The sequence below is a fragment of the Symphalangus syndactylus genome, chromosome 16 (genome assembly GCF_028878055.3).
Source record: "Symphalangus syndactylus isolate Jambi chromosome 16, NHGRI_mSymSyn1-v2.1_pri, whole genome shotgun sequence".
In the NCBI taxonomy this organism is placed as follows: domain Eukaryota; kingdom Metazoa; phylum Chordata; class Mammalia; order Primates; family Hylobatidae; genus Symphalangus; species Symphalangus syndactylus.
In genome coordinates this window covers 91,386,629-91,414,376 of record NC_072438.2, presented here as the reverse complement: position 1 = coordinate 91,414,376, position 27,748 = coordinate 91,386,629, and the positions used below count along the sequence as shown (strand labels likewise).

Sequence of the window (27,748 nt, the reverse complement as noted above, 5' to 3'; positions counted from 1 at the left end):
CCTGCTGCTCTGTGAAGAGGTTACTTCTGCCATGATTATAAGTTTCCTGAGGCCTCCCCAGCCATGCAGAACCATGAGTCCCTTAAACCTCCCTTCTTTATAAATTGCCCAGTCTTGGGTATTTCTTCATAGCAGCATGAGAATGGACTAATACAGAGGGGAACCGAGGAGATGGTCTTAAATCCAAGTTCACTGGAGAAGCAGGAAAAGCTAGGGATGAGGATTTTATCTGCTGACTTATGGAAGCAAATTCTCAACATTGCACATATAAGATCTGGTATCATTTTGAAAAAAAATTGACGTTCTTGGCTTTATTATATGAAAACTGTACAAATCACAGGAATAAGGAACAAGAAAGGCATGATTTATGACCCTCTGCATATAGAAGATGTAGTTCTGCCCTTTGTTCAATGGCCTACCCATTGTATGAGCAAAGTCAATACCAATAATGAAATGTAGACTGAAGGGCTAAATCAGTCCAATAAAATGCAATAGAAAGACTAGAGGACTGAGTAAATTTGGAAAGGCTAATGCCTGCAAAATTAGTATTTGGACAACAGGTAATTACAAAATTCAATGTCTGTGTATGAAAACACAATAGGCAGCCATCTGTCACAAAGGGAGAACCAATTAATAATAGTTTGATCTTGGAGTTAGGATGAGATAACAAAATAGATCTGTGTAGAATCCTTATTACAGCTTACGTGTGTGTGTGTGTGTGTATATGTATGCACATACGCACACCTCCCTATGTGACTGAATGAGAGAAAGAAAGGGAAAGTCTGGAAGCTTACTCTGTGTTTTACTTAAGGCTTTTGCACTTCCCATGTTCCTTTGGCTAATGCTTACTAACTTCAATCTTATTTTGTCAACTCGGGATCAGGGTGTGCACTCAGTCATACACCACCCTTCCCTTCCTTCTCATCCCAGCCTCCCAGGTCCCCTGGGAACATTATCATGGGTCCTGGAAGTGTTTGCAGCCTTTAGAAGGTAGCATGGAGGGCTGCCATCAATAACATGAACTGCTGCTAGGAGTGTCAGCTGCTGGGGGCCACCCCAAACAGTGAGAAGTGATACAGGCAACCTTGACGGCACTCATAGCAAAATTAAAAAATAAACAGAAGCACACATATGTACACACACGCACACACAGACAGACACACACACGGACACACTAAGACACACACACACACAGAGACACAGGCACACACAGACACATGTACACACAGAGACACATGTATACACACTGACACTTAGAAATATACATAAAATAAAACAGGAACTTTAGTGTCTTAACTGTTCCTGGCCGAAAAGAAGGTGGATGAATGCACATTTCGCTACTAAGCAGTTTGCGTACGTTAAGTCATCTAATTCTTGCAAAGACTCTACAGAGAAGGTATCAGCATCTCCATTTTAAAGATTAGAAAAGAGGCCCCAGGATAATCAGGTAGTTCAAGGTGACCGAGCTGGTAAGCAGGAAAGCCAGCCCAGGAAGCTCATCCATCTGCCACGACTCATGTGCTAGTCGCCCTTTCACTGGAAGGCCTGTGTTTACCACAGTGCACTGGGGGTCATTCTGATGTAGCCGGAAACAAGTCTACAGGTGCTGTCACTATAGCTCTTATCAGGTGGCATCGCCACTGAGAAGCCCCAAGGCTGGCCTATGGATCACGTTTACAGAGCCAGTTAGACCATGACTTCATACTTCCCTGGGCTGTGAAGCCTGCATTGCCTGGCCGGGTGACTCCTTGTAATAGAGTCTGACTCTATCTCTTGATGTTTGATTTCCGACAGCTTTGAAGCCTCACCCTTCCTTCCTCTGCCCCACATCTGAGCAAGCTGATAAAACTCAAGAGCTTCCTTTTTTGGTACCCGCAGGAGTTTCAATCTGTACAAGGCCCAGTCTGCATGTGAGAACCCACTTCCTACAACCATAAAAACTGCATGCCAGTTTCCTTTCCATACGCTTTCTCAAGCCAATTTTGGATATGCCTGGGAGTCACTGTACTTGACCCAGAAAGCCTCACTGTGTAAATGACACCTTTTCAGGCCCCCTTGGTGTGTGAGTCATGCCAGCAACCTTGGCATCAGAATAACCAACTTTTGGGTGGGAGTCCATCCCACTTCGGCGGGGCACTACGACACTCTTGAATCAATTCATGCTAACGATGAAATGAAATACTTTCATGACCTTCAGAGAAACCCTCAAAATTATAGTCTTCAAAAAAGAGAAAAGTTATGGTCTTCAAAGAAAGACAACATATGATGATGGGATGTGATCCCCCAGTCAGAAATCTGTCCTTTATTTTGCATGGCCATTTTTTTTTCTATTAAAAATAGAGAATGACTAAGTTAACATCTGTTTGGGACAGGAGTCACATAACTTTAATGCATTTTTAGGTCACTTTAACAGTTGGTATTTTTTCACATTTAAAATTTTTCTTAGATGGACAATATTTCTCTGTATCTAAACTTCGGCACTGCTGACATTTGGGGCTGGGTGATTCTCTTTGGGGGGCTGCCCTGCACTTTCTGGGATGTTTTGCAGCATCCCTGATCTCTATGAGTGATACCCACAGCCTCCTCCAGCTGTGACAACCAAAGATGTCTCCAGATGTCAAATGTACCTTGGGACAAAAATCACACCTGGTTGAGAACCATTGCTCTATATTCATTCCACAAAGAAACAGGACTTTCCTGATAAGAATGATCATGGACCATATTCTTTGCTGTCCCAGGGTAAGAGAGACGGAAAAAAATAAAAAGCCATGAGGCTATGTATATCCCAATGCAAGCAAGCAAAATCTATAATAAATTGCAATTATATCTTCAAATCTCTCTTTCCACTCTTAAACTAATTTAGACTCATCCCCAGAATTGCTTACACGCCGTAAAGATGACTCGTTATAGTTTATAAAATCTTTTTTAAAAAATTGACTACTCAGTTCCTTATATGCAAATGCTTGTCCCTTGTCTAAAAAACTTCGATTTGGCTGCAGTGACCACTGTGATTTTCCAAAAGTATCACACAGCATAATATATGCACTTTATGTATTCCAAAAACACAGAGCATGTTAACAGTTGTTTACATGGTGGACATGGACAATAGTCTCCTTAATGGAACACATATCCACATTTAATCCATTATTCCTCTGTAAACAGCACCAAACACTTGGTTATAACACAAAGCCAATTCAGTGCCTAGAGTCCTTATCCTATCAATGAGTTCTTCAGGAAGGACAGGACATAGCTTATACTGACTATAATAATTTTGTTGTAATTTGGAGATAATAATTGATGCTTAGTATGTTTTTAGGATTTAGGGACAGAGAAAACTCCCAGAGTCAGAATGGGGAAGAGAAAGACAAATCACATTCCAAGTATGGCATTTGACAATCCAGCCTCTATTGATAACTAGCATACACTATTGGTCCTCCGTTCCTCGGTATTCAAATACTAAAAAACGAAGAATGCATGAACAGGCATCCTAATCAATTAGATGAAACATGCTATGTTTTAGTCATAAATATAGATCCAAATTTTAAAAGCATAACTTCAGTTCTCCTAATTCTTTTCCCCATCAACATTAAGAAGATCTAAGTGCTTATGAATCTGACACCAATCATTTCAGAATCCAAGGAGCACTGACCTCGGCTTTAATTTTGTTGTCTCCAAAACAGAGGTGTTGCAAGTAGGCTGCTGCGTTAGACTGGACTGAGGGAAACTGGTGCTGCAACATCTGAATCACTTCCGGCAGTTCCGGGTCTCTCCATCCAAATTCTCTGAACAAAAGGAAAGAAGGGGGGAGAATATGAGAGAGAAATCCCACCACACTGTTAACACATGGTTAGCTCATGTATGAAATGTACCTGAGTTTAAAAGAAAATATTTCACAAATGACTGTTCTGGTTTTCTTACATGCAGACCCATTTAAGAGGATTTGATAGAGATTTCCTTGAGTAAATAGTTTTCTTTCTTTCTTTCTTTTTTTTTTTTTTTTTTGAGACGAAATCTCACTGTGTCGCCCAGGCTGGAGTGCAGTGGCGTGATCTCGGCTCACTGCAAGCTCTGCCTGCCCAGGTTCACACCATTCTCCTGCCTCAGCTTCCCAAGTAGCTGGGACCACAGGTGCCCACCACCACGCCTGGCTTATTTTTTGTATTTTTAGTAGAGTAATTCACCGTATTAGCCAGGATGATCTTGATCTTCTGACCTCGTGATCCGCCTGCCTCAGACTCCCAAAGTGTTGGGATTACATGCGTGAGCCAGCGCGCCTGGCCTAGTAAATAGTTTTCAAGTGCAACCATGTATACTACATATATTGGTTATATAGATTATATATACAGATCAATCTATCAACTGAAGTTACATGTTAATAAAGATTATGAAAAAATAACCTAAAGTAGCATATGATTTTAATATACACATTTTCATTTGAGCTTGAGTGGATTATTCATTTATTTATTTTTAACTTTTTTAAGAGATGGGGTCTTACTGTGTCACCCAGGCTGGAGTGCAGTGGCATAATTATAGCTCACTGCAGCCTCAAACTCCTGGGCTCAAGCGATTCTCCCACCACAGCCTCCCAAATAGCTGGGGTTACAGGCATGTGTCACCATGTCCATCTTAAATGGATCAGGTATAGAGATCATATCTATTCTAGTATATTGTTTCAATAGTCTGATTCAGGCACAGGATTAAGCTAAATTATCAGACAAGAGAAAACAGAATTGGATGAGTCCAATCCAAAACGTGATAGCAGCCAATGTTTATATCATTATTATTTTTATTACTGTTGTTATTTTCACAATATCTTCTTTAAAAATAGACAAGGGCCTACATGATTCTCTGGGGATAAAATATAATAACATAATGACTTTATAAAAGGAAATTATTTATTTAAAAAGCTAGGCTTATTTGCAGAATGTTAATACATTTTATGCATTGCACTTTTTTTTTCCTGTCTCCTCCTTTTTACATCTGAGCTATTCCAAGAAGCTGGTTGTCATCTTAAGCAATATCCTCTAAAATATTTAAGTCCATTCTAAAACATTATCTTGATTGTACTGTCATACAAAGAAATATTCTTTTATTAAATCTCTCCACTCAACCAGTTAGACCATGCTGCTAACAGGACCAGCTGTATGAATTCTATCCCTGCAGCAGGGAACCAATTTTTTAACAGAGAAATAAAATAGCAACCTCCAAGACCACAGGTAAAAACTTGACCCCACAAGCCACCAAAGGGCACTATTTATCCAAAGGACAGGCTAGAAGAGAAATGAGCCAGTTCTGCAACCACCTCTATTCCTCCTGAAACAACTCAAAAGCATATATCCTATCGATGCCAGGTCGATGCTGTCATCTGGGAAGAGAACACATGAAAAATGGGACAGAGAAGGAACAGACAAAGGTTAAAAGTATCCTCAAAGATTTTAACCTCTTCTCTTTATCTTTCCTTTATCACAGTTGGTAGAGGTTGTCAAGCAAACCTTGAAACATGTTGGTGCTTCCTTTACAGCAAGTGAATAAAATATGAAATAGAAAACCTCTTGAAGTGGCTTCGTTTTTATTGGAAGGATAAAGCATTCTATTTAATGTGCATTGAGCATTTTATAAATTTACATACAGTCAGACAGATTATATATATATACACACACAGATATATATATATATACACATTATATATATATACACACAGATATATATATATATACAATATATATACACACACACACACACACTCATACTCAGAAAGACATACAGTTTAATAATACACTTGTGAAGAAACCTACTCAAGTGATTGCTGATTATGAACAAACTATTGGATCCTTCTTGGCTATGTGATCACAGTAGAAAACAATCATAGAATTAAAGATGTAAAGCCTGTTTTTCTTTCAAATTTAATTTCTTTTGTTTTATAATTCTAAACCACGTCTGCAACATTCAGATAGCACAGTCCTTCTTATAAGAGTAGCCCTCTATAATTATATTCTTTATGCAAATTAAATCAAAATCTACTAAATACCTGTAAATTAAAATTAGAAGTGTAGAGACACTGGATGGCTAAGATGAATTCAGGTAAACCTATGCTTTTGGAAAGTGATTAATAAAGGATTCATTCTAATCTATCTTATTAACCAGCCAGTAATTGCTCTATTAGGCGATGGCTTACACGGCATATGCCAAGTGCACCTTTTGAACAAGAACCCTAGGGAACAGATTTAGGGGCTCTGCACACATGCATGCAACTGTGCACATGTGCTTGCGCACACCCTCCTCAAACTCAGACAGGAAGGATGAACATTCCAAAGACTCATGAGTGCAGAAGGGATCCACGTCCCTCACACTAGGTCAAAAGAAAGGCTGTTGGCAGCTCTGCCCTGTCCCCAACCCCAAAATCTCTGGAATCCCAAGCATCCCTTCCCTTCCCACTTCTGTTCTCCCAGACCTCGTTACTCACCTTCACTCTGCTGACCTGCAAGTCTCCTCCCACCTCCCAATCACCACTCTTCCCACCTAAGGCATTTAAATACGCAGATACGCACACGTGACTGTGCCACTTTCCTGCTCCACACCCCACTATGGCTCCCACCATCCTTGAGAGTCTAAGACACTCCCATGACCTTAGAGGCCTTGCTGGGCTCGCCCAGTCCTGCCTGGCCCTGGCCTGCCTCTGCTCCTGTGCTCCTGTCCTCCTGTCCCCTGGCCTCTTACTTAAATGCGGGGCCTCAGGCTCTTTACAGCTTCCTCGGAGAATCCTGTCCCAACTCCTATCCACGCAATGCCCAGTGGAGGATGACACTGTCATGCTGTGGGCCATGAGGTGACCCTCTCTCCCTTCACTCTGGTAGGCTCCGAGGCCAGGGCCGCAACTCTGCTGGTCATCTTCGTCAGCGGGCTCCTCCAGTTCTCCCTAACACCAGACGGACTCCACACAAACGTGTTTTGAAAGAATGAAGGTGCCAACGAATGAAGAAAGGGCTTGGACAGGGACAGTGTTTCTACAGTTCTAGCAGTGACTCTCAGAAGAGCAAGAGTCATTCCCAGATTAGCCACACAACACACACACACACACCCCCAACACACACACACTCACACACATACACACACCCAACACACACATACACCCAACACACACACACTCACACACCCCCCAACACACACACTCAGACACACCCAACACACACATACACCCAACACACACACCCAATACACACACACTCACACACACACCCAACACACATACACCCAACACACACACACACACCCCCAACACACATACACCCAACACACACACCCAACACACACACTCACACCCAACACACACACACACCCAACACACACAACCAACACACACACCCAACACACACATACACTCAGCACACACACCCAACACACACACCCAATACACACATACACTCAGCACACACACACCCAACACACACACTCAGCACACCCCAACAAACACAACACACACACCCAACACACACATAAACTCAACACACACACCCACCAACACACACTCAGCACACACACCCCAACCTACACACACCCAACACACACACTCAGCACACACACCCCCAACACACACTCAACACACATAAACTCAACACACACATCCCCAACACACACTCAACACACACATACACTCAGCACACACACCCCAACCCACACACCCCCAACACACACCTAACACACACATCCAACACACACATGAACTCAACACACACACCCCCAACACACACCCAACACACATACACTCAGCACACACACCCCAACACACACCCAACACACACGCTGAGCACACACACCCAACACACACACCCACCCCAACACACATGCGCATACACACCACACACCCAACACCCAACACACACACACACCCAATACACACATCCAACATGCACAGACACCCAACACACACACCCCCCCACACACATACACTCAGCACACACACCCAAACACACACACACTCAACAAATACACTCAGTACACACAAACCCAACACACACACCCAACATACACATACACTCAGCACACACACACCCAACACACATCCAACATACACATACACTCAGCACACACAGCCCCCACACCCACATCATGCACACACACCAACACACACCCAACACATACACTCAGCACACACACCCCAACCCACACAACCCAAAACACATACACTGAGCACACACACCCCAACACACACTGAGCACACACACACCCCACATACACACAACACACACACACAACCAATACACATACACACACCCAACACACAGACCCAACACACACCCAACACACACACTCCACACACACACACACCCCAACACACATGCACACATGCCAAACACACACACCCAACACCCAACACACACACCCAACATGCACACACACACCCAACATGCACACACCCAACACACTCAAACACACCCAACATACACTCACGCACCCAGCACACACAGACTCTATGCTGCTAACCTGAGCAGACTTCTCTATGCCATCATCGCATCTCACAACTCTGTGGCTTAGACTCCCCAGTGGCCTCCCACTGCACTTAGACAACAATCTGTGAGGGTGACGTGAAGGTGCAAAATTTATGGGGGGCAACTGTGGGGCACAGTGAAAGGGGGTGAAGGAGAAAAAGCCCGGATCATAAAGCCAGACAAGACTGGAATGTGAACGTAAGTTAGCGTTCAGATCCTCTGGCCTTAAACCAGCTTCCCAGAAGTTGGGTTGGAGTTGATTGTGTCTCCAGGCAGTTGACTTCTGGTTTATTCTAATTGGCAGTCCCTGAGGACTCAGTCACTGCAGCAGTTACCCACTAAGAAAAGACTAATCTTTTCAAATGTTCTCCTCAATTTCACAAAATAGATGCTAAAAGAGCACCCTCCAGCAGAAAGTCTGGGGGAATGATTTATCTCCAAGGCTCTTTTTCTATAACAGTTTTGTTTCGCTTAGATGAGATTCCGTTTGGTTTTCTTTTTGCTGACCATGGATATATACCCCAGAGAAATAGCAGCAGGCCTGGAGAAAATAGTCTGTCCGAATCATTTTGGCCAGAATTCAGTGTGTAGTATGGTTTCTTCACATAAGGTCTTAATCCTTAAGGACAAAGAGGATCTTGTAAGACAAAAAAGTTCTGGAAAGAACAAATACCAAAGAGGGAACAGCACCTGCCAAGGTGTGAAGTCACAGGAGGGGTTATTTGGGAAAGGGGAGCCATTCCGCATGTCTGGGGCATGACTGTGAAGGGGATGGGGGCCTCCGGAGAGGAGGGCTGTCTGGGAACAGGGAGAGTTGGAGCAGGGGCTGGAAAGCAAGCTTGAGATGAGATCATGAAAGATCATTCATTCAAATACAAAAAAATCTGGATCTGGTCTGTGGATAGTATCGTGAAAAAGAAATCGAGTAAGATTTGTTTAGAATTACACAACAGGAAGAATAATAATCTCCAGTAATAATGTGAGCGCATACTAAAAGTCAGTTGCCAAGGTTCTCTGGTCACACACTTTAATGTTCTAAACCTTAACGAACATTGTGTCATTTATTTTCATCTTACAGAAGAGGCAACTTAAGGTGTTACTGAACTTAAGTGATGAAGCTGGAATAAAATTCTAGTTGTCTTCTCTCGAATCCATAAGTATAGCCATAAAACTATGTTGCCTGCTATAATCGTTCTCTTGAAATAATGTCTAAAACAGTGATTTTTAAAAGACAACGTCTAAAGAATAAATAACGTCTAAAACAGTGTCCCTCCAAGGACATTTGGCAAAGCCTGAAGACAGTTTTGGTTGTCACCCATGGAAGGCGCTGCTGGCATCCAGTGGGTAGAGGCCAGGGAAGCAGCCAACCTTATGCAGTGCACAGGACAGTCCCCACAACAAAGAATTATTGGTCCCCAAATGCCACCAGTGCCCGAGTTGAGAAACTCTGGTCTCAACATGTACTGTATTTGATCAGTTTTGTTGAGCGAGATTGTAAATCTTTCCCTCCTTGACTGTTGTTCTAGAATGAGCACAGGATTTGGCATCAGAATACCTGCCAAGAAGTTCAGAATTTGAACATCTGGCTCTGTCCCTTTTATCCCATAAATACAGGACAGTCCCTTAGGTGTTGGGTGTATGTGTACAAGACCTCGCTGGCCTTGGTTTCCATGGATCAATATATAAAGAATAATACCACCTATTTTACTGAATTTCTCTTAAAATGCCAAAATAAAATAATATATATGAAAGTGCTTGATAAACTATTAAGAGCTAGATATTTTCTAGTAATTTTTACTCTAAGACTGCCAAAAGGGATACATTTCTTTTTAAAATCTATGTTAATACCACTGAAGGTTTTATAAACCTTATAACCTTTCACTGATATGTATTCATTTAGACATTATACTTATTTGAAGAACTCTAAGTGTAAAGGGAGACACTGCTTTAGCTAGTAGTACAATTTGCCCTTTCAAAACAATTTCCTTTCTTCCTAATTCCCCTTGGGAGGCAGTGTGCTAGAGTGGGAAATGGTCTTTGGATGCAACCAGACCTGGTTCGAATCCTGCTCCACCGTTAACTGTCTCTGCAGCCTTGGGCTTGGGTCCCAGTCTTGCTGGCTGGCAGGGAGGTGCTCACTGTGTAGATGAACATCGAGTCCATCTGTCCCACTGAGATAAAAATCCTACCTGAGAGTATTATTGGGATGATTAGAAATAATATATGTGAATCCCTTAGAGCAGTGGCTGGCATCCAGCATGGGCTCTCTAGAAATGTCAGGTATTGTATATAACTAAGAAGAGGAGAAATGAGAACCCTCTACAATTTCCCACAGTAGCCAAACTCATAACTCTCATTTGTGACTGGGCTTCACTTTAGAAATGTTAATGGAAATGGGGATATGCAAATGTAACCTTTTCTCCATTAAAACTTGTCACACAGGCCCACAATATTGTGACTAAATCCTCACTCTTACATGGACTATCTGAGTTGTTAAAATCACAACGCTCAGCACAGCTAAACAGCCAACAGATCATGACTATGTTCAACAGTTCATGACTGTTCTGCTCATACGCAAACCAAAAAGTTGATGCATTGTCACAATATCTTATCAAGCTTCTTCATTGAAAAGAGTCCCAGGACAACTGGAATCCTCACAATTTTAAACTATTTTCAGCAAAGCTTTATGGTGGCAGACATGGCTCACTTTGATTGCAATCTAAACTACTTCCATTGAGGGCAGGGCTGTGTGGACATTATTAAAATGTATGATAATTTTAATCCTTTAGAAACTCTGAACTCAAAATGTTTTGAAGACCGTTCCAATTTTGACTTCATATTTGGAGTCATGAGGAAGTAGGCGATTTTGTTTTTCATTTGGTCTTGTTGATGCAGTTGGGAAGGGTGCAGGGGTGATGGTCATAAGAAAGTTAGATAGATTTTTTAAAGAAGAAAATGGAGATATTTACATTCTTGTTGACCAAAGAGAACTTATTCAACAATTAACATATAAAAATATTAATATCTTAATCCTCATTCCTGGATAGTTTGTAAACAAAAACAAAAAGCTGCCCTATACAATTTTTTTTTTTTTTTTTGAGACAGTCTCACTCTATTGCCCAGGCTGGAGTGCAGTGGTGCGATCTTGGCTCACTGCAACCTCCTCCTCGCGGGTTCAAGTGATTCTCCTGCCTCAGCCTCCTGAGTAGCTGGGATTACAGGCACCCACCATCACACCTGGCTAATTTTTGTATTTTTAGTAGAGACAAGATTTCGCCATATTGCCCAGGCTGGTCTTGAACTCCTGACCTGAGGTCTCCCAAAGTGCTGCAATTACAGGCATGAACCACGGCACCCAGCCTGCCCTATACAATTAATCACATTTTTTCAAAACACCAACATGGCTTTTATATAAACAATAGCACTAGAATGATGACTATCTGGAAAGCAAGCTCAATGGTTATACCATTTTTAAGGAAGAAATGGCCTTCTCCAAGCATATGCTAAGAAAAATTAATTCCCCAAACTGTATCATAAACATTAATTCATTCAACCATGATTTCTGGTCCTGGCCTCATGATGGAGCAGCCACAGATCTCCCTGGAGACGTGCTCAGCTCATGGGGAACTAGAAGGTGCTCCACCCAGCCAGCAGCTCCTCCATCCAATCAGGTAATTCCCTTCTTATATGAAATCTGTATTATTAGTTACACCCACGTTTTCACAAAAGATTGAGGCAACTCAGACAAATTATATATGAGATAAGACGATAAAACGGAAATGAAAAATCAAGTACACTAAAGAGAGAGAATTCAAATGTTATAAACACAGGGTCAGCATTCATGCCTGATCTGCATCGAATTTGATTCTTTCCTTACAAGTAGCCCTGACAACAGGAAAGAAATGAACAAAGGCGAGAAGGGGCTATTCCTGTTCATTCAGTGAAAGGACAGAATCCCCACTGGGAAATTAGGGGGCAGGGATCTGAGACTTTTTCTACCTGCCCCTATATTTGTGATAAAGACTCTGGTTAGGACACTGGGAAAGACTGAAGAGTGGCCCCCAACGTTATCCAGGTCCTAGTCCCTAGAACCTGCTAATGCTGCCTTCTATGGCCAAATGGACTTTGCAGATGTGATTCAGTATCTTGAGGTGGGAGATGATCCTCGGTTATCCAGTGGGCCCTAAATGCCATCATAAGTGTCCTAAGATGAGGGAGGCAGAGGGAGACTGGATGCAGAAGAGGGCAATGTGACACTGACACACGAGGCCATGCTGCTGTGTTGAGCATGAAGGAGGGGGCCAGGAGCCGAGGGGTGCAAGGAATGCAGCTCTACAAGCTGGAAAAGGCCAGGACAGTTTCTCCTAGAACCTCTAAAGGGAGCCTGGCAGTACAGACACCTTGACTGCAACACAATGAACTTGATGTTGGATTTCTGGCCTCCAGAACTGTATGAGAATAAATGTGTGTTGTTTTAAGCCAGCAGTTTTCGGTTAATCTGTATTAGCAGCAGCAGTAGAAATCTAACACAGAAGCCTATCTGACCCCAGGACACTGCCTTTTAAGCCTGGAAAGAGACCACCCCACTAGGGCAAGAAGGTGAGAGAGGCCAAGAAGCACCACCTCTGTTGCCAATTTGGAGAGTCTTCGACGTGACTTTTGATTATAAGGCCGACTCTTCCATTGATTACTCTGACTTTCTGACCACCTCTCGTTCATCTAAGAGTTGGAAATGCAATTTCCCTGAGCTTCGGCTTATTTCAGTAGGGCCCAGTAGCTTTCACCTCTTGCCATGTTCCTGCAGGCTGCCTGCCTGTCTGCTTTGTCTAAGGATTCAGTCAGGAACCCTCTCACTCCTCCAGCCAATGTTTAATGGCCACTGTGTGTTTGTCCAATGGAATACAGTGTTGAACAGAGCAAAGGTTCCTATTCTTGGCGAGCTGACTTTCGACTGGTCACTGGTCATTAAAATTATTAAAAGAGCAGAATGTATTATTTTTCAGATAGTGATACATGTGTAGTGGGTTGAAGAGTGTCTCCCAGAATTCATGTCCTCTTGGAACCTTAGAACGTGATCTTATTTGGAAATAGGATCTTTGCAGATGTAATTGAGGTAAGGATGGAAATGAGATCAGACTGGATTGGGGTGGCCCCTGAGTCAAAAGAGAGTGTCCTCATAAGAGACAAAGGAAGACACAGACACAGAGAGAGGCAATATGAAGAGGAAGGCAGGGGCTGGAGTGATGCAGACACAAGCCTAGGAACACCGAGGATTCTGGCCACCACCAGAAGCGAGAAGAGGGGCAGGACTCTCCCTCAGCGCCTCTGGAGAGATGCTACACTGCTCACACCGTGATTTTGTTCTGGCAGCATCAATTTCTGTTGTTTTAGGCCACCCAGTTGGTGGTGCTTTGTTATGGCCACCACCAGCAAACTCATACAAGTGGGATGGGAAAATAAAGCCAAGTAGAGACAGGGACATGACAGTCTGTGTGTCTGTAGGTGGGTGGGGGGTGGGGGGTGGTTATTATAAATACAGAGGCCAGGGGAGACTGCTTCAAGAAGGTGACACCAGAGCTGAGTGGAGGGAACATTCCAGAATAGGAAAACGGGAGTAACAAGCCTCTGAGGCAGAAGTGTGCCTGACATGTCAGACAAGAGGTAAGAAGGTCAGGGGGTGAAGAGAAGTGAGTTCCGGGCCCTGCTGGGAGACCAACAGGGGGCCCTGATGTGTCTGACATCGCAGGCCTCTGGCTTCTGCTCCAAGACATAGGGAAGCCACTGGAACGCTGGGATCTGAAACTCACATTCTTAAAGGATCCCTTTGACAGTGGCTGCCTGGATGTGTGCATCTGTTGACTCTCATAAACTGCAGGCCTAAAATCGTGCATTTCTTGGGTATCAATTATACCTGAATGACACTGAGTTCTGGAAAAGGGCCCCGCTGGATGCTGGGTTAAGAACAGATTCTGAGGGGCGGGGCAGGAGCAGAGAGCAGTGGGGGGCTGATGGTGGCTCAGCCCCAGCAGGGTCAGAGGATGCTGAGATGCGTGGGCAGTCTGGATGCCATTTGAAGGTAGAGCCTGCAGGAATTCCTGGAGGGGTGCATTTGAGTATGAGAAAAGAAAGAGGCCCTCTGTGAGCCCCTATGCAAAGCCTACTCCATGCCTCCCACCCATATCACTGGGGGCCCACTGCGCAGGTTAGTCAGGGAAGGCCGCCTTGTGGGGACTGTGGGGACTGGGATCTCTTGTTTCACAATTAGGAGGAACAATTTCAACTAGCAAGTTTTCTCCTGGCTGGTAAAGTGAAGAGAGAAAACAGTAAAATGATGAGAAAATTGTCTATTTCTGAACTAATGGATACTAAGTGCCTTACGTTAATCTTAGTCAAGTAATGGGCTTCTTCTCTGAATTCAGTTTATCAGAACTTAGGGGTGAGGAATGATGTAAAATGATTAGTCCCAATTTATGCTATTATTTATCATATTTAATTACATGTAGCTTAAATATTAACAAATTTCTGCTTCTATATACAATATTTAGGTCCTTTAGAAGACATAAATATTCTCAAAGACCATTAGATTATAATGGATATCATCAATTACGTCATAATACCTATGCAATATCCAATTAACTTTAAAACAGCATTTATTCATTCATTAATGCAACTAGACTTTTTCAATATAAATATGCTACAAAATGAAAAGAATAACCTCAAACATGTAAGAATTTAGTTGCCCTGGAAATTCTAACAGGTTCTGTCTGGTGGTAACAGTCCAAGGGAAAAAATACAAATTAGTGTCCATAAACTTTACCTTGTACAGCATGATGACTTTATAGAAAATGTTTATATTCGCCACTATGTATCTATTTTAAAATTAACGGCCCATGATGTTTCTTAGAAAATCACCTGGAGCTGTGAACCTGGAGCGTAAATAAGAGGGAAGGGATTTGATGCCCAAAATACTTGCATTAGGAGATTTAAGAACATTTGAGCTGTGGTTTTTACTTTGTTGATATAAGGATAAGATCAGAATTTTGCCTTAGGATTAGATTAAGAATTTGAGAAAACCACAAAGGCCTTGGTCACCCTCAAAATGTTTTATTATACATACATATATATGTGTGCATGTGGGCGCATGTGTATGTATATGTGCAGATCTCTGTGTGTAATATATAGTGTGTAGATATTATATATGTATAATACATATAGTACGTATGTTTGTATTTATGCACACATATAATGCATATATACACATATAATATACATATTACAGGAAACTTGATATATAGACTTAAAATATATTGTGTATAAACCATAGACTAGAGCACACTTTCTTATAAATTAGGTAACCATACCACTTGACAATTGTCCCAGAAAAAACATAAATGGTGCACTTGATGAATCTCTTTATGAAAACTTAACTTCTGATAGAAGCCACAATGATACAGGTAGATGCATTCTAATAACAAGAACACCATCTCTTGAGATTCCACACTAAGCTCTGTGTTTCTGGAAGTGAGAACCTGTCCCGAAGTACCCGTCACAGTGTCTTTACAATGTGAATCATGAACGCATACTTTGGGTCTGACGGTTTACCAGAGTCTAGTCTTGGCTAGAATATGATTTCACAATATCCATTTTTGGTTTTCATCATCATCACCTTATCTTAGTTCTTCGAAGAATGCCAACTTAATTTATCTCAGATAATATTGAGCAGAGATACTTCCTCTAAAGAAAATCTTAATAGAATCTAACAAAATGTGGTCTAATTTGGCCTAACATTTGGTCTCTGTGCTCTCCAAAGCTCTCAGCCTCTAGTACCAAACAGTGGTTCCTGCCCTCAGATTGTAGTGGGCAACACAGCGGGAGCAGAATTATCTACCAGAAAAAGCCTGTTATCTAAGAAGGAAGAGGGTACTCCTTGTTCTTGTTTTGTGGGTTCATTTCCTGATAGGCCATGTGGTGTGGCATTCAGGACGAGTGTACTTCAGGAACCAGCTGCTAGCAATGTCACTGCCATCCAACCAAGGGCATCAGGATCACACCTGCGTTTGAACCAAGTTGGGCTTATTGCTCATAATAAGAAAGGACTCACACCATGGGGAACCATGGGACATTTTAGTAAGAGGGCGTTGAATAGACTGACAAAATTTGACTTGTTCTGGGTGTTTTGGGAAGATTCAAAGGAGCAAAGCTGTGTTCTGGATTGGGTGCTACGAGGATGTAGGGTAAATTTCATGGTCGGGGGGCTTGAAGAATATTATCTAGAAGGAGAAAAAACTGAGTAATGCTCAACCTGTGATTGGCCAAGAATGAGCAGTCATTCATATCAGCCAGGCTACTGTGAGTTGTGTGGTCATTTTTGTGGTTTGGGGGCCATCATATTTTATATTCATATTTACCATTCGTATTCATATTTGACACTTCAGTATAATTTTTGAGGAATGACTTCATGGATTACATTAGATTGTTTTAACCTGAAATACATTAGGAATGGGAGGAAAGCTTTTGAGTGTGGTTGTTTAGCTGCTAGAATAATACAAAAACAAAACAAAACAAAACAAAACAAAACAAAAATCTAAAGCCATTTAATTAGATCTACAGTCATTAGTGTCCATGTCAAAAAACAACCAAAACACACTCATCTATGTGTATTGCTTCACTTTGTCCTTAAAGAAATCCTAAAGAACATATGAATATTTGGGCATATTCTTAACATGAGGATAAAAAGGGCTACAGTGTCCAAGTGTCCATTCATAATTATTTCTCATTACTAGACACTAAAAGCAAATCAATTCCATAGGTATTTTCTTTGATCATATTTCAGAGTACTTTGCTATAAAACTTTTAACTTACCTCCATTTCCAGACTCTGCATTTCTTTAAATATAAAATGCGGAGAATATTTTCACCCTTCAGTTTGAATAAAATAACCAACAATGGACCATGGGTGAAAACGCTGTTGAAAGGCCCAACTACAGGTCATTGTCTTGGATGATTCTATATCTGTACAACTGAATACATAAGCAAGTTTTGTTTTCAAATGCAACAATAATAAAAAATAATATTGATTTCAATATAATGGTACTCAATTACCTTTCATTTCTACCCATTGATAAAGTCTTAGACTAGCCTTTTTCTTACCTCTGTGTCTGCTCCACTCTAAGCAGAATGTGTATAATTAATCTGAAAATTAATTGAAAGTTTGCAGTGAATTTAAAGGGTGTTATCTTTCACTGCTGCCATAGATCTCTATAATTGTTTTTTTTTTTGAGACAAGGTCTTGCTCCGTTGCCCAGGTTGGGGTGTGGTGGCGTGATCATAGCTCACTGTAGCCTTGAATTCCTGAGATCAAGTGATCCTCCCGTCTCAGCCTCCAAAGTAGCTAGTACTACTGGCACGCACCAACACACTCAGCTAGTTTTTAAATTTTTTGTACAGACAGGGTCTCACTAGGTTGCCCAGGCTGGTCTCCAACTCCGAGGCTCAAGTGATCCTTCTGCCTCAGCCTCCCAAAGTGCTGGGATTACAGGCATGAGCTACCGCACCCAGCCCATAGATCTTTATAATTTAAAATGAGGTAGAGGGGTACACAGGGCAGATGGAAGAAGTTTGACTACACCATAAAGACTAAGTGGCAGAGACACATAGTTTTGTTCGTGCAAATAATAAATGCATCTATCATCTTTTCACTAATTAAGAACGATGGTTTCTTTATTAAGCATTTTAAAAGTTCTATTTCCATAGCAGCAAACTGAAGCCACTAGGAAAAAAAAAGAACTTGGGTCTTTAAGAATGTTGGTTTACTATTTAAGTGTTGTACAGATTTATTTTTTATAAATCAAATATTTTTTATTTGTGAGAAGTGACTGAACACAATCATTGGCCGGAGTGTTTCGGCTGCTTGACTTTATAAAACTTGAGTTTCCCAAACTTTATTGGTTCACAAACCTCTTTTTATTTCACAGGGTGCCCCCCGGTCCGAAACAAATGCCTGACAGTTCCATTTAGTAAGTTCTTAGGTCTGAACAGCTTGAATCATCTACATCCTAACATGTCCGTGCTTTGGGGCACTGCACAACTTCTCAAAACTTGGAAGCAGACAATGCCATCTTCACATCCTCTCCTATGCTGATTGTCACTAGCACTTGCTTCATATCACAGAAACCTCTGAAAATCCAGGTATGCAAAGTGATGACATCATTGAAAGGAATGTGGCACAGCTGGATTTTGAAACTGAACTAATGGGAGCTCATGTTTCAACCTGGTTTCAAGATACCATATTTATCTTGAAAATTTAAAATATCCCTCAGAATCCCTCAAATTTCCTGTGTTGCCCTGGGACACCTTGGCATCTAGTTTGGAAACAGAGCAAACGAATCATCCTCACGACAGCTGTGACCTAACCATTAATGAAAAACTTCAGCAAAATGAACAATTATTGGGAGAAGGGCAAATTATGTGTACATGAATAGGAAGGTCGTCTTGTAAAGTTTATACTCAGAATTTCAGAATTTCAATTAAGTGACACAGTAGCTAAGTAAAATAAATAAAAACTTGTAGTTTGGGAAAATAGACTTACACTCAATTTCTAAAAATTTGCTTATGTAAATGTTTTGAAATGTATCGTTTTATGACTTTGAAAGTCCTAAATCACAGCTTTCCTTAACAATTATTTATATATTTAAAAATACTAAAAATTTTGGGGAAAGTATCAGCCTTTAGAATTACTTTATCTTTTTTTACATTAGCAAGAGTACAGTAGAATGAGATCATGCAATGTTCATGACAAAAACACCATTTTAGCGGCAGTAGCATTACTGAAAATGCTTTATTATATTCAGTCTGTTCTTTGCTGAATCAAATTGCGCTTAATGTCTTCAATCTTGTACGTGAACTTAAGGGACCTCCTTCACACCCATTTGTTGCCCTTTCTCCAGATCCTTTGCTGGGCTGATATGGACTTAGACTGCAGAATGAGAAATCAATGAGAGACTTGAGAGCCAGAGAAAGCAAACAAACTCAGCGATGTGAAAACTGCTGTCAGGTCAGTGTAACAAGCAGCTCTTTCTAGATTTCACTGCACTGCAGTTCTCAGAAACTGGGGGTGGGGCGGAGATTATACCTTAGTCCTATGTCTATAGACAACTGTAGATTTAATAATCAGGGATTATCTCCTGTACATAACATTATTTTACAATAAGCACTGGCATAAGTTCATTTCTTACAAGTAGAAGTCAACATAATGCAAGCTCACATTTAAGGAGCATGTTCTGTGTTGCTAAGAACTGCTCTTATGCCTTCCTCACTTAATGTTCACCACATTCCAATCAGGGTGGTGCCATAAATACTCCATTTTACAGATGTAACATCTGCAGTATAGAGAGCTTCAGCCACTTGCTAGGAGTCTCAGAGATCATCAGGTGATGGAGGCAGAATTAACCACGGGCTCTCTTCAGAGCCCACAGTCTTACCCAGGTGGCTCACTGTCTCATCAAACACTTTCTGTTACTATTTTTATAAGCCGCTGCAAGTTGGGCACCAAAATGAATGTGTACCCCTCAGTAATTTCATTGGGATAAAGTAAAATTCATCTACTTTAGGACTAACACCATGTTTCTTATGGATCTTTCAATTATAATTGCCTTCTCCCCTCTAAATCAAGAGTTGTGTAATTTAAGAATAGCAGTATCTCACACAAAGATATTTTATGTTGCTGACTTTTATAAAGCAATGAACTGTTTGCAAATAAATATCTCTGTTATGCTTTCTCCATTTATAATCTCAGGCAACCTCAGTCTGAGGTTATTCCAGGGCCCAGGGTCAGGAGATGGAACAGAGAATAAAAGGTCACACCTGAAGAAAAAAAAATCATCAATGCTCTCCATCAATTCTTACACCTCTCCTTTTCTTTTCTTTTGTGATCTGTCTCTGAATTTTATGTGGCTTCTCATTGGGCCCCATTTGTTCAAATTCCTCCCAGATTTGTCATGTCCTGCCTTTCTCTGGCTTTTGTGAGTTACCTGTGATTTATTCAATTAAGGACTATTGATATGGTTTGGCTGTGTCCTCACTCGAATCTTCTCTTGAACTGTAGCTCCCATACAGTTTGTGAGATGGATCTGGTGGGAGATAACTGAATCATGGGGCTGTTTCCCCCATACTATTCTCATGCTAGTGAGTAAGTCTCACAAGATCTGATGATTTTATAGCAGTTTCCCCCTTTTGCTTGGCTCTCATTGCCTCTTGCCTGCCGCCATGTAAGACATACCTTTCACCATCCACCATGATTGTGAGGCCTCCCCAGCCACATGGAACTGTGAGTCCATTAAACCTCTTTTTCTTTATAAATTACTCAGTCTTGGGTATGTCTTTATCAGCAGCATGAAAACAGACTAACATAACGATGATGTGCAAATACAATAGACCATCTAGATAGCTATGTCCATAAAGAGTTATGCTATTTGCTGGTGCAATAAATAAAACCTTCTGGATAAAATATTTTTGCTGATTTGTATTATTCTGCTCACCTTAGTGTTCTCCTGGCTTAAATCTCCCAAAAGGGATTTGCTAAGCCGATCAAAATCGACTGGTTTGATTTGAGACAGATATTTTCTTTAAACAAGGTCTGATACAAAACACCTTTCTGTACACTCAGTATATTTAATTTTTTATGTTTACTTACTTGGTGTAATCTATTGCCTTGACCCAAAACTATTTGGTATTTTTTATTACAATCCATTATGACTAAAAAAATGCTTTACATCGAGTGGCTATTTAGAAAATGATGATTTTCTAGTCATCAAATTTAGTTAGTTGAAACATTGACTGGATTTTTAAAATTTACTTAAATTACTGCAATTTTAATACACTCAGTTTAGTAGAGTGATGGGCTTTACTAGTTGCTCAATAAACGTTAGTAGTCAATCCACTTTTCTTCCCAGAGCCTGATTTTCAGACAAATTAAATGACTTGTGCAAAGTTGGTAAAGGAAGCTCCCATCACTTCAAGTTTCCCTGAATACATACCTTCTGCTCAATGTATGAAGCAAAGCCCACCCTATCCTGGCTGTGGTTCTCAGGAACCACATATCCAGATAAAGGAAGCTGGATGTGATACCTGAATGTGTCTGGGCACAAAAGAATAATTTAATCATAGGTAGAGCAAAGAACATGGTTCCTACCTTGCACAATAGAACTGAGAACTCTCAAATTTTCTGATGCTCTTTAGGGAATGTTTTTGACTGCATTTGAATAGGTATCAGAGGTGCAGGCTGTGGTCAGAGGCAAGATCTCCAAGAAGGCTTTCTTCTACTAGGTCAGAGAAATGCCCATTTCCTAGGTTCTGAGAACATTCAGATTCACTGTACAACAGTGCATGTCAAAATTACAAAGTGGAAGACGGTCTAGAAACGTTTTTTACACTTCAAGAAGTATGAAATGTATAAAATACTTTTCTGAGCTAGGAGAAGCAGGTATCACCCTTACTTTTAGACTTGCAAATTATAATACAGGGCAGCCTCCCTTCCCAACTAAGAATTATCTGGCCCAAAATCTCAGTAGTGCTGAGGCTGAGAAACCCTGGTGTATACTGATATTATGCACATTTTGATAGCCCAGAACATAAACTGTAAGAGGCACTACATTAGGTCAAAACACCATCAATTCAGCCCAACATCTTTCTCTGAATAGGACCAAGGGTTTGGGTTGCTGTTGTAATTTAAAATTTGTCTTTGGAGTCATGCCAGAGCTAAAGGTTTAGGGATGCATTTCAAAACATTTTCCCTCCATCTCCTATTATGTTTGTGTCATCTATGAGTTTTTTCCTAAATATCCCTTGACTTGTTTATGTTTCAAGTCTTTACAACACATGAGACTTTAAATTTACTGCCTATTGTATGATTTAATACTTCCTTGTGGTAAATAGAAAAAGGGAAAAAGGTCTGAATTAACAATTCCTGGGGAAAAAAAACTAACTTCGTGAAAAATGTCCATGCATCTCAGTTGCAGTGAGGACTTGTCACACTGGCCCATTTCTGCAACAGTTGGGCCTCCAGCTGTCTCTACACATCGTTTCTGGAGAGCGGACTTTGCACTGGTTTTGCACAGAGGCCAACCAGAACTTTCGACAGGCAAGTGTGTGACACAGAATCATCTTGAAATCCTAGCATTTTTTCCTGTTCATTAAACAGCTAGGGAGGTTTCAAACATCTTTCAAAAAATACTTTCTTAGAACTAAAATCACCATAATATTGTGACATAAAGAAAAATTCAATTTTGTCTCATGCTCTCATTTTCTTTGAAACACAAAATCCATACTTGGCTGCGACCACAAAGGTTACGCATTCTATGTAGTAGGATGCAGATGAAGGAAGGCACAGGCACGGTTATCATGGAGGAACACAAATCTTTATCAGGTCTGTTTCTTCAGTAACTACTGGGGAAAAAGTAGCGGGAATAAAAGATTGGTTTCTAAGCTCCTCCCAACATCAATCAGTCACAAGAGCCGGAAACTCACTTTCCATAATACTCCCATTGCTGGAGCCACGGCCCCGGGCCTCATTACTCTTGCTTTGAAAACTGTGATGGTTTCCTAATGGGCTCTGTTGCTCCAGGCTGTAGCCTCTCCAGTTTATCCTGCACACCTCCGTCCCTGCCAGGCTTCTAAAGGCAAACCCCAGCATTTTATTGACCTTCTAGCAACCCTCCATTGCGCTCCGTCACGGGACGTTGCTTCAGAACAGCCCTGCGTTCTGGCCGCTGCCTCCTCCCTGGCTACGCTCCTTGTGCCTGTGTGCTCTTTGGTGCATGCCCTGTGCTCAGGCCGAACCGTCTGCAGTTCCCTACTCATGCCAAACTGTGTTACTTCCTCCTTGGCTAACTTGGCCCCATCTCCTACGTGGCAATGCTGGTTCTGCTCCAGCATTAGCACCTTTAAAACTCCTTTACTAATGACAAAAACGTTGATAATATTCCTAGATCGTATTTGTGTGTTGACATAGATACATAAAACCCATTTGTGGGTCACACCACTCTGAAAAAAATGCTGTCTGGTTTTGGACCCCATGAAAATTTCCCCAGCCTCTCTGTGGCAACCAAGGAGAATGTGTAGCACTTGTCACGTTGAAACTTGACATTTATTTGTGTAATTTTGTAATGATAATTTCCTCCACTCAACAGTAAACTCCAGAGAGCAGGGTTCATGCTAAGTTTAACTCATCATTTTCTTCGCAGTACCTGGCATACTTCTTTGCATATAGTAGATACTCAATGAACAAATGAAACTATTCCAAGATAAAGTCATCTCAAAGATAAAAATAAGAATGATGACAGAAAGAGTATATATGCAATATTACATATGTACTAACTTATCAGTCGCTTGCTCTCTGGCTTACCATCGCTCCTCCTTAACCCCATTCATTAATTCAGCAAACATTTACGGGATACCAATGAGGCATAGTGAATAATATAAGATCACTGGCCCCCAGGGGCTATGGATGAGGAGGTCGAGGTGGGATAAAAGGGTGAGCAACATCAGTGTATGCCAGGGTTTCTCAACCTCAGCACTACTAAGATTTGGGGCCAGATAATTCTTGGTTGGGAAGGGAGGTTGCCCTGCCTTATAAGATATTTATGCAACATGCCTTGCCTCTACCAATTAAATGCCAATAGCACCCTTTTCCCCCAAGTTGTGACAACTGAAAAAAGTCCAGACATTGCCAAATGTCCCCTGGGGAGCAAAATTATCTCTGGTTGAGAATTAGTGGTGTAAGGTAATATTTCTGATACAGCAAGAGAAAGGTCACAGGAAATTAATCTCTGTATGACCTCTAGTCATATTACATAGACCTCTGTTGGCTTATTTCTTGCTAATAATATTGCCAAATGGTGTAGCAGTAGGTTTTCTCCACTGAATCTCAGTGACTTTTGGTCCAGAATTGTGTTGTGAAAGAAAGAAAGAATGGGAAAGGGTGTGCAGTAATTACCTCTTGTTTCCTTGGTTCAAGCACCTAAGTGAATGATTAGCCATTGGCACATGTGATAAGGCTGCAGGAGTTATGGGAATATTCTCAGAGTTCATCACCATGCACCAATTTACTGTATTAGTCCATTCTCACGCTGCTATGAAGAAATAACCGAGACTGGATAATCTACAAAGAAAAGAGGTTTAAGAGCCAATTCTGCATGGCTGGGGAGGCCTCAGGAAACGTACAGTCATGGCGGAAGGCACCCCTTCACAAGGCAGCAGGAGAGATAATAAGTGCCAGCAGGAGAAATGTCAGATGCTTATAAAACCATCAGATCTCCTGAGAACTCACTCATTATCAATGAGAACAGCATGGGGGAAACCACCTCCATGATTCAATTACCTCCCACCAGGTGTCTCCCAAGACACATGGGGAATATGGGGTTACAATTCAAGATGAGATTCAGGTGGGGACACAAAGCCAAACCGTATCACCCATCCTAACAGGAGCCTGATGGTTGATGGGCTTTCTACAGCATGTCCTGCCTCTCAGTGCCCCATGAACCTTGTGAGGCAAACGAATGACTATTTTCTGCTGGTTCCTCACTTACAGCTCTGCAGTACTGCACTTATTTAGATGGAAAGGCACCTGACAGTCTCTGTGCTAAGTGATTCTCCTCACGCATTTCAACATCACCATCATTCTCCTATTACTCCTCCAAGCCCTCTTCCATCGGGGAATAAAGCTGGTGCAGCGCTTTCAGTTCATTGTACTCCTGGGGGAGAATAATGCTCTTCAACTGATCTGGTGTCTCAGTCAAACTTAGATCTCTCTGAAAGTCAGATCCTTTCAGCGCAGCATCCATGAGCACTGTGTTGGCAGGAAGCGAGACTCGTACCTTAGGCTGAATGGATTTCTTCTAACCGATCCCAGACATTAGAGTAGTGCAAAGTCCTGCCCATTAGGGAACCGGCATATGCTGCATCTTCACAATGCCCACAGGCCAGGGAGGCAGCAGACATATGGCCCAAAGAGGGACTGGAGAGCCAACCAGGCCCAAAGCATTTGGCAGGGCTGGCTGGGCCCCTGCTCTCCTTTCTTTTCTCTCCCTGGCTGCATCATGGCTTCTATCTGGTCATCCAGAAATCTTTTAAAACACTCACTCATCAACATTGCTATTACTGTTCACAAGCTTATGCTCAGGCACCAATCCGTTCCGTGAATTTTTCAGGGTCACACAGAAACACCTTACAAAAGCTGAAAAAGACTTCCATGCCCCCCCAAGGCAAGCGAACCTGGTCACCACTTCATCCTTATTAGATTAAAATTATCTAATCTTGGTAAGTTTCGCTTTGTCTACTCTTTTCATTTTTGCACAGAAAAGGATTATGTGTTTTTTTCAATTTGGCAAGTTATGAAAAACACTCATGAGTAGTTTCTTCACCTCTGAAGTGGAAGAAAGTGAGTTTTTCTGAGATTGCAGAATTTAAAAAATAATCAAAACCTAAGGATTTTAGGTCATTATTAACAGAACTCCTATGTTTAGATTTCATAAAGTCTTGTCAGAGGTGCATTTCAACAGAAAAATTCTGTACATTCTCCATATCTTTTTTCTTTCTTACTTCTCATTTCCCTCTGCACAGAAAAGATCAGCTAATTAGGAGATTCTTATGTCTCCTTCCTATTCTTCATCTATCCCCAATATATGAATCAGTGTATCCTTTGTGTAGGTCATGCTCCGTTTGGCTAGGCTACAGTTCCCAGTGATTTAATCAAACACAAATCCACGAGTTGCCCTGAAGGTATTTTGTAGTTAGGATTACCATCTACAATCAGTTGACTTCAAGTCTAGGAGGTTACCCTTAATAATATGGGTGAGCCTTGTACCATCAGTTGAAAAACAAAAACTCAAGACTTCAGTAGTAACTCCTGCCTGAGTTTCCAGCCTGATGGTCTGCCCTGAAGATTTCAGACTTGCTAACTCCCACAACTGCATGAGCCAATTCCTTACAATCAATCTCTTTCTCCCTCTCTATGTGTATAGGTGGGTCTCTTGGGATGTTTATTCTTGGGATATACCCTTTTAGATCCCAGCCACCATGCCAAAAAAAAAAAGATGGCACCATGTAGAGAAGATGCTGGGTCAATTGCCCCTGCTGAGCTCCCAGTTGACAGCAGCTTCACCTGCCTGCACCGGATTGTGCCATCCTGGATATCCAGCCCTGTGGGACCATTATATGATGCAGCCCACTGACATCTCACTGCATGCTCATGAGACTGCCCAAGTGGGAACAGCCCAGCTAAGCCCACTCTACACAGAGAATCATGAGAGGTGAAGATTCACTGTTCTTTTAGACACTACGGGTTGGGGTGGTTGGTTATGCAGCAAATGGCAATGACGTACAGGAAGAGCTTTTGCTATGCTGTTCTCGAGTCATGTTTGTATTTGAAAAAGAGCTTCTTCAAATAAGTCAAGAAGATAATGCAATGTGTCCAAATAGCACCTGGATTTTGCTGAATTCTTTCTCATCAGACAGGAATAAAAGATCTGAAAAGAACCGCTTTGTTGAGGCCATCAGTTTGTTGTTAACAACCCTCAAAGTCAGCCTGGAATGGATTTAGCTCACTGTATCAAGATTGTGGACCCAGAGAGCTGTTCATCTGCTGTGTTTTTTCACTAATATTTTTTAAAGGGATAAACACATTTTAAGCCACTTAAAAATTGTCCTAAAATGGAGATATTGCAAATACTACCTAATTTTTCCAACTCGTTTATGACTTTCCTATGCAGCTTTGCATATGGTGAGTGAAATAATATATCAGTCTGTTTCGCTACATGCCGAGATGGCCCTTCCTTGAATGATACGTTCATATCTAATATTTGCTGCTGTGAAGTGATGGAGATAGGAATGAGGAGAACAGACCATAGGAATGAGAAGAAACATAGCAGGCAGGCAAATATATTTTAAATAGACAAAGACTCCTGCTGAGAAGATAAGTGGACAAAATGTTGTTTCCTGGTGTTTAGACCTCTTTGGAAGACCCCGTCTATATGACGCTATTAAATTACAAATTTCCACTGTAATGTATAAAATAATGACATATTTTAAATTTGTTGCTTCTTCCAAAGACCTCTATTTACTACGCACTAAGAAAAAAAGCTTAAAACACAAGGTCTCACATGAAAACCCAATGAAATAAAACCAGCAAAATTATCTTTCACAATATCAAAATATTTAAAAATTTCATGTAATATACGTAAAAAGAGGACAATCACTGTCCTAATCTGT

General features: G+C 41.4%; 1 protein-coding gene across 7 annotated transcripts in view; it reads right to left on the bottom strand.

Annotated features, from left to right (window-relative positions):
- CTNND2 (catenin delta 2) overlaps nucleotides 1-27,748 on the bottom strand; it is a 936,154-nt gene that overhangs the window by 263,781 nt on the left and 644,625 nt on the right. For all 7 annotated transcript variants that reach the window (XM_055245590.2, XM_055245587.2, XM_055245588.2 and 4 more), the window contains one exon: nucleotides 3,650-3,782. In XM_055245590.2, the coding sequence (XP_055101565.1) occupies nucleotides 3,650-3,782 (133 nt within the window). The remainder of the gene's footprint in view (nucleotides 1-3,649; nucleotides 3,783-27,748) is intronic.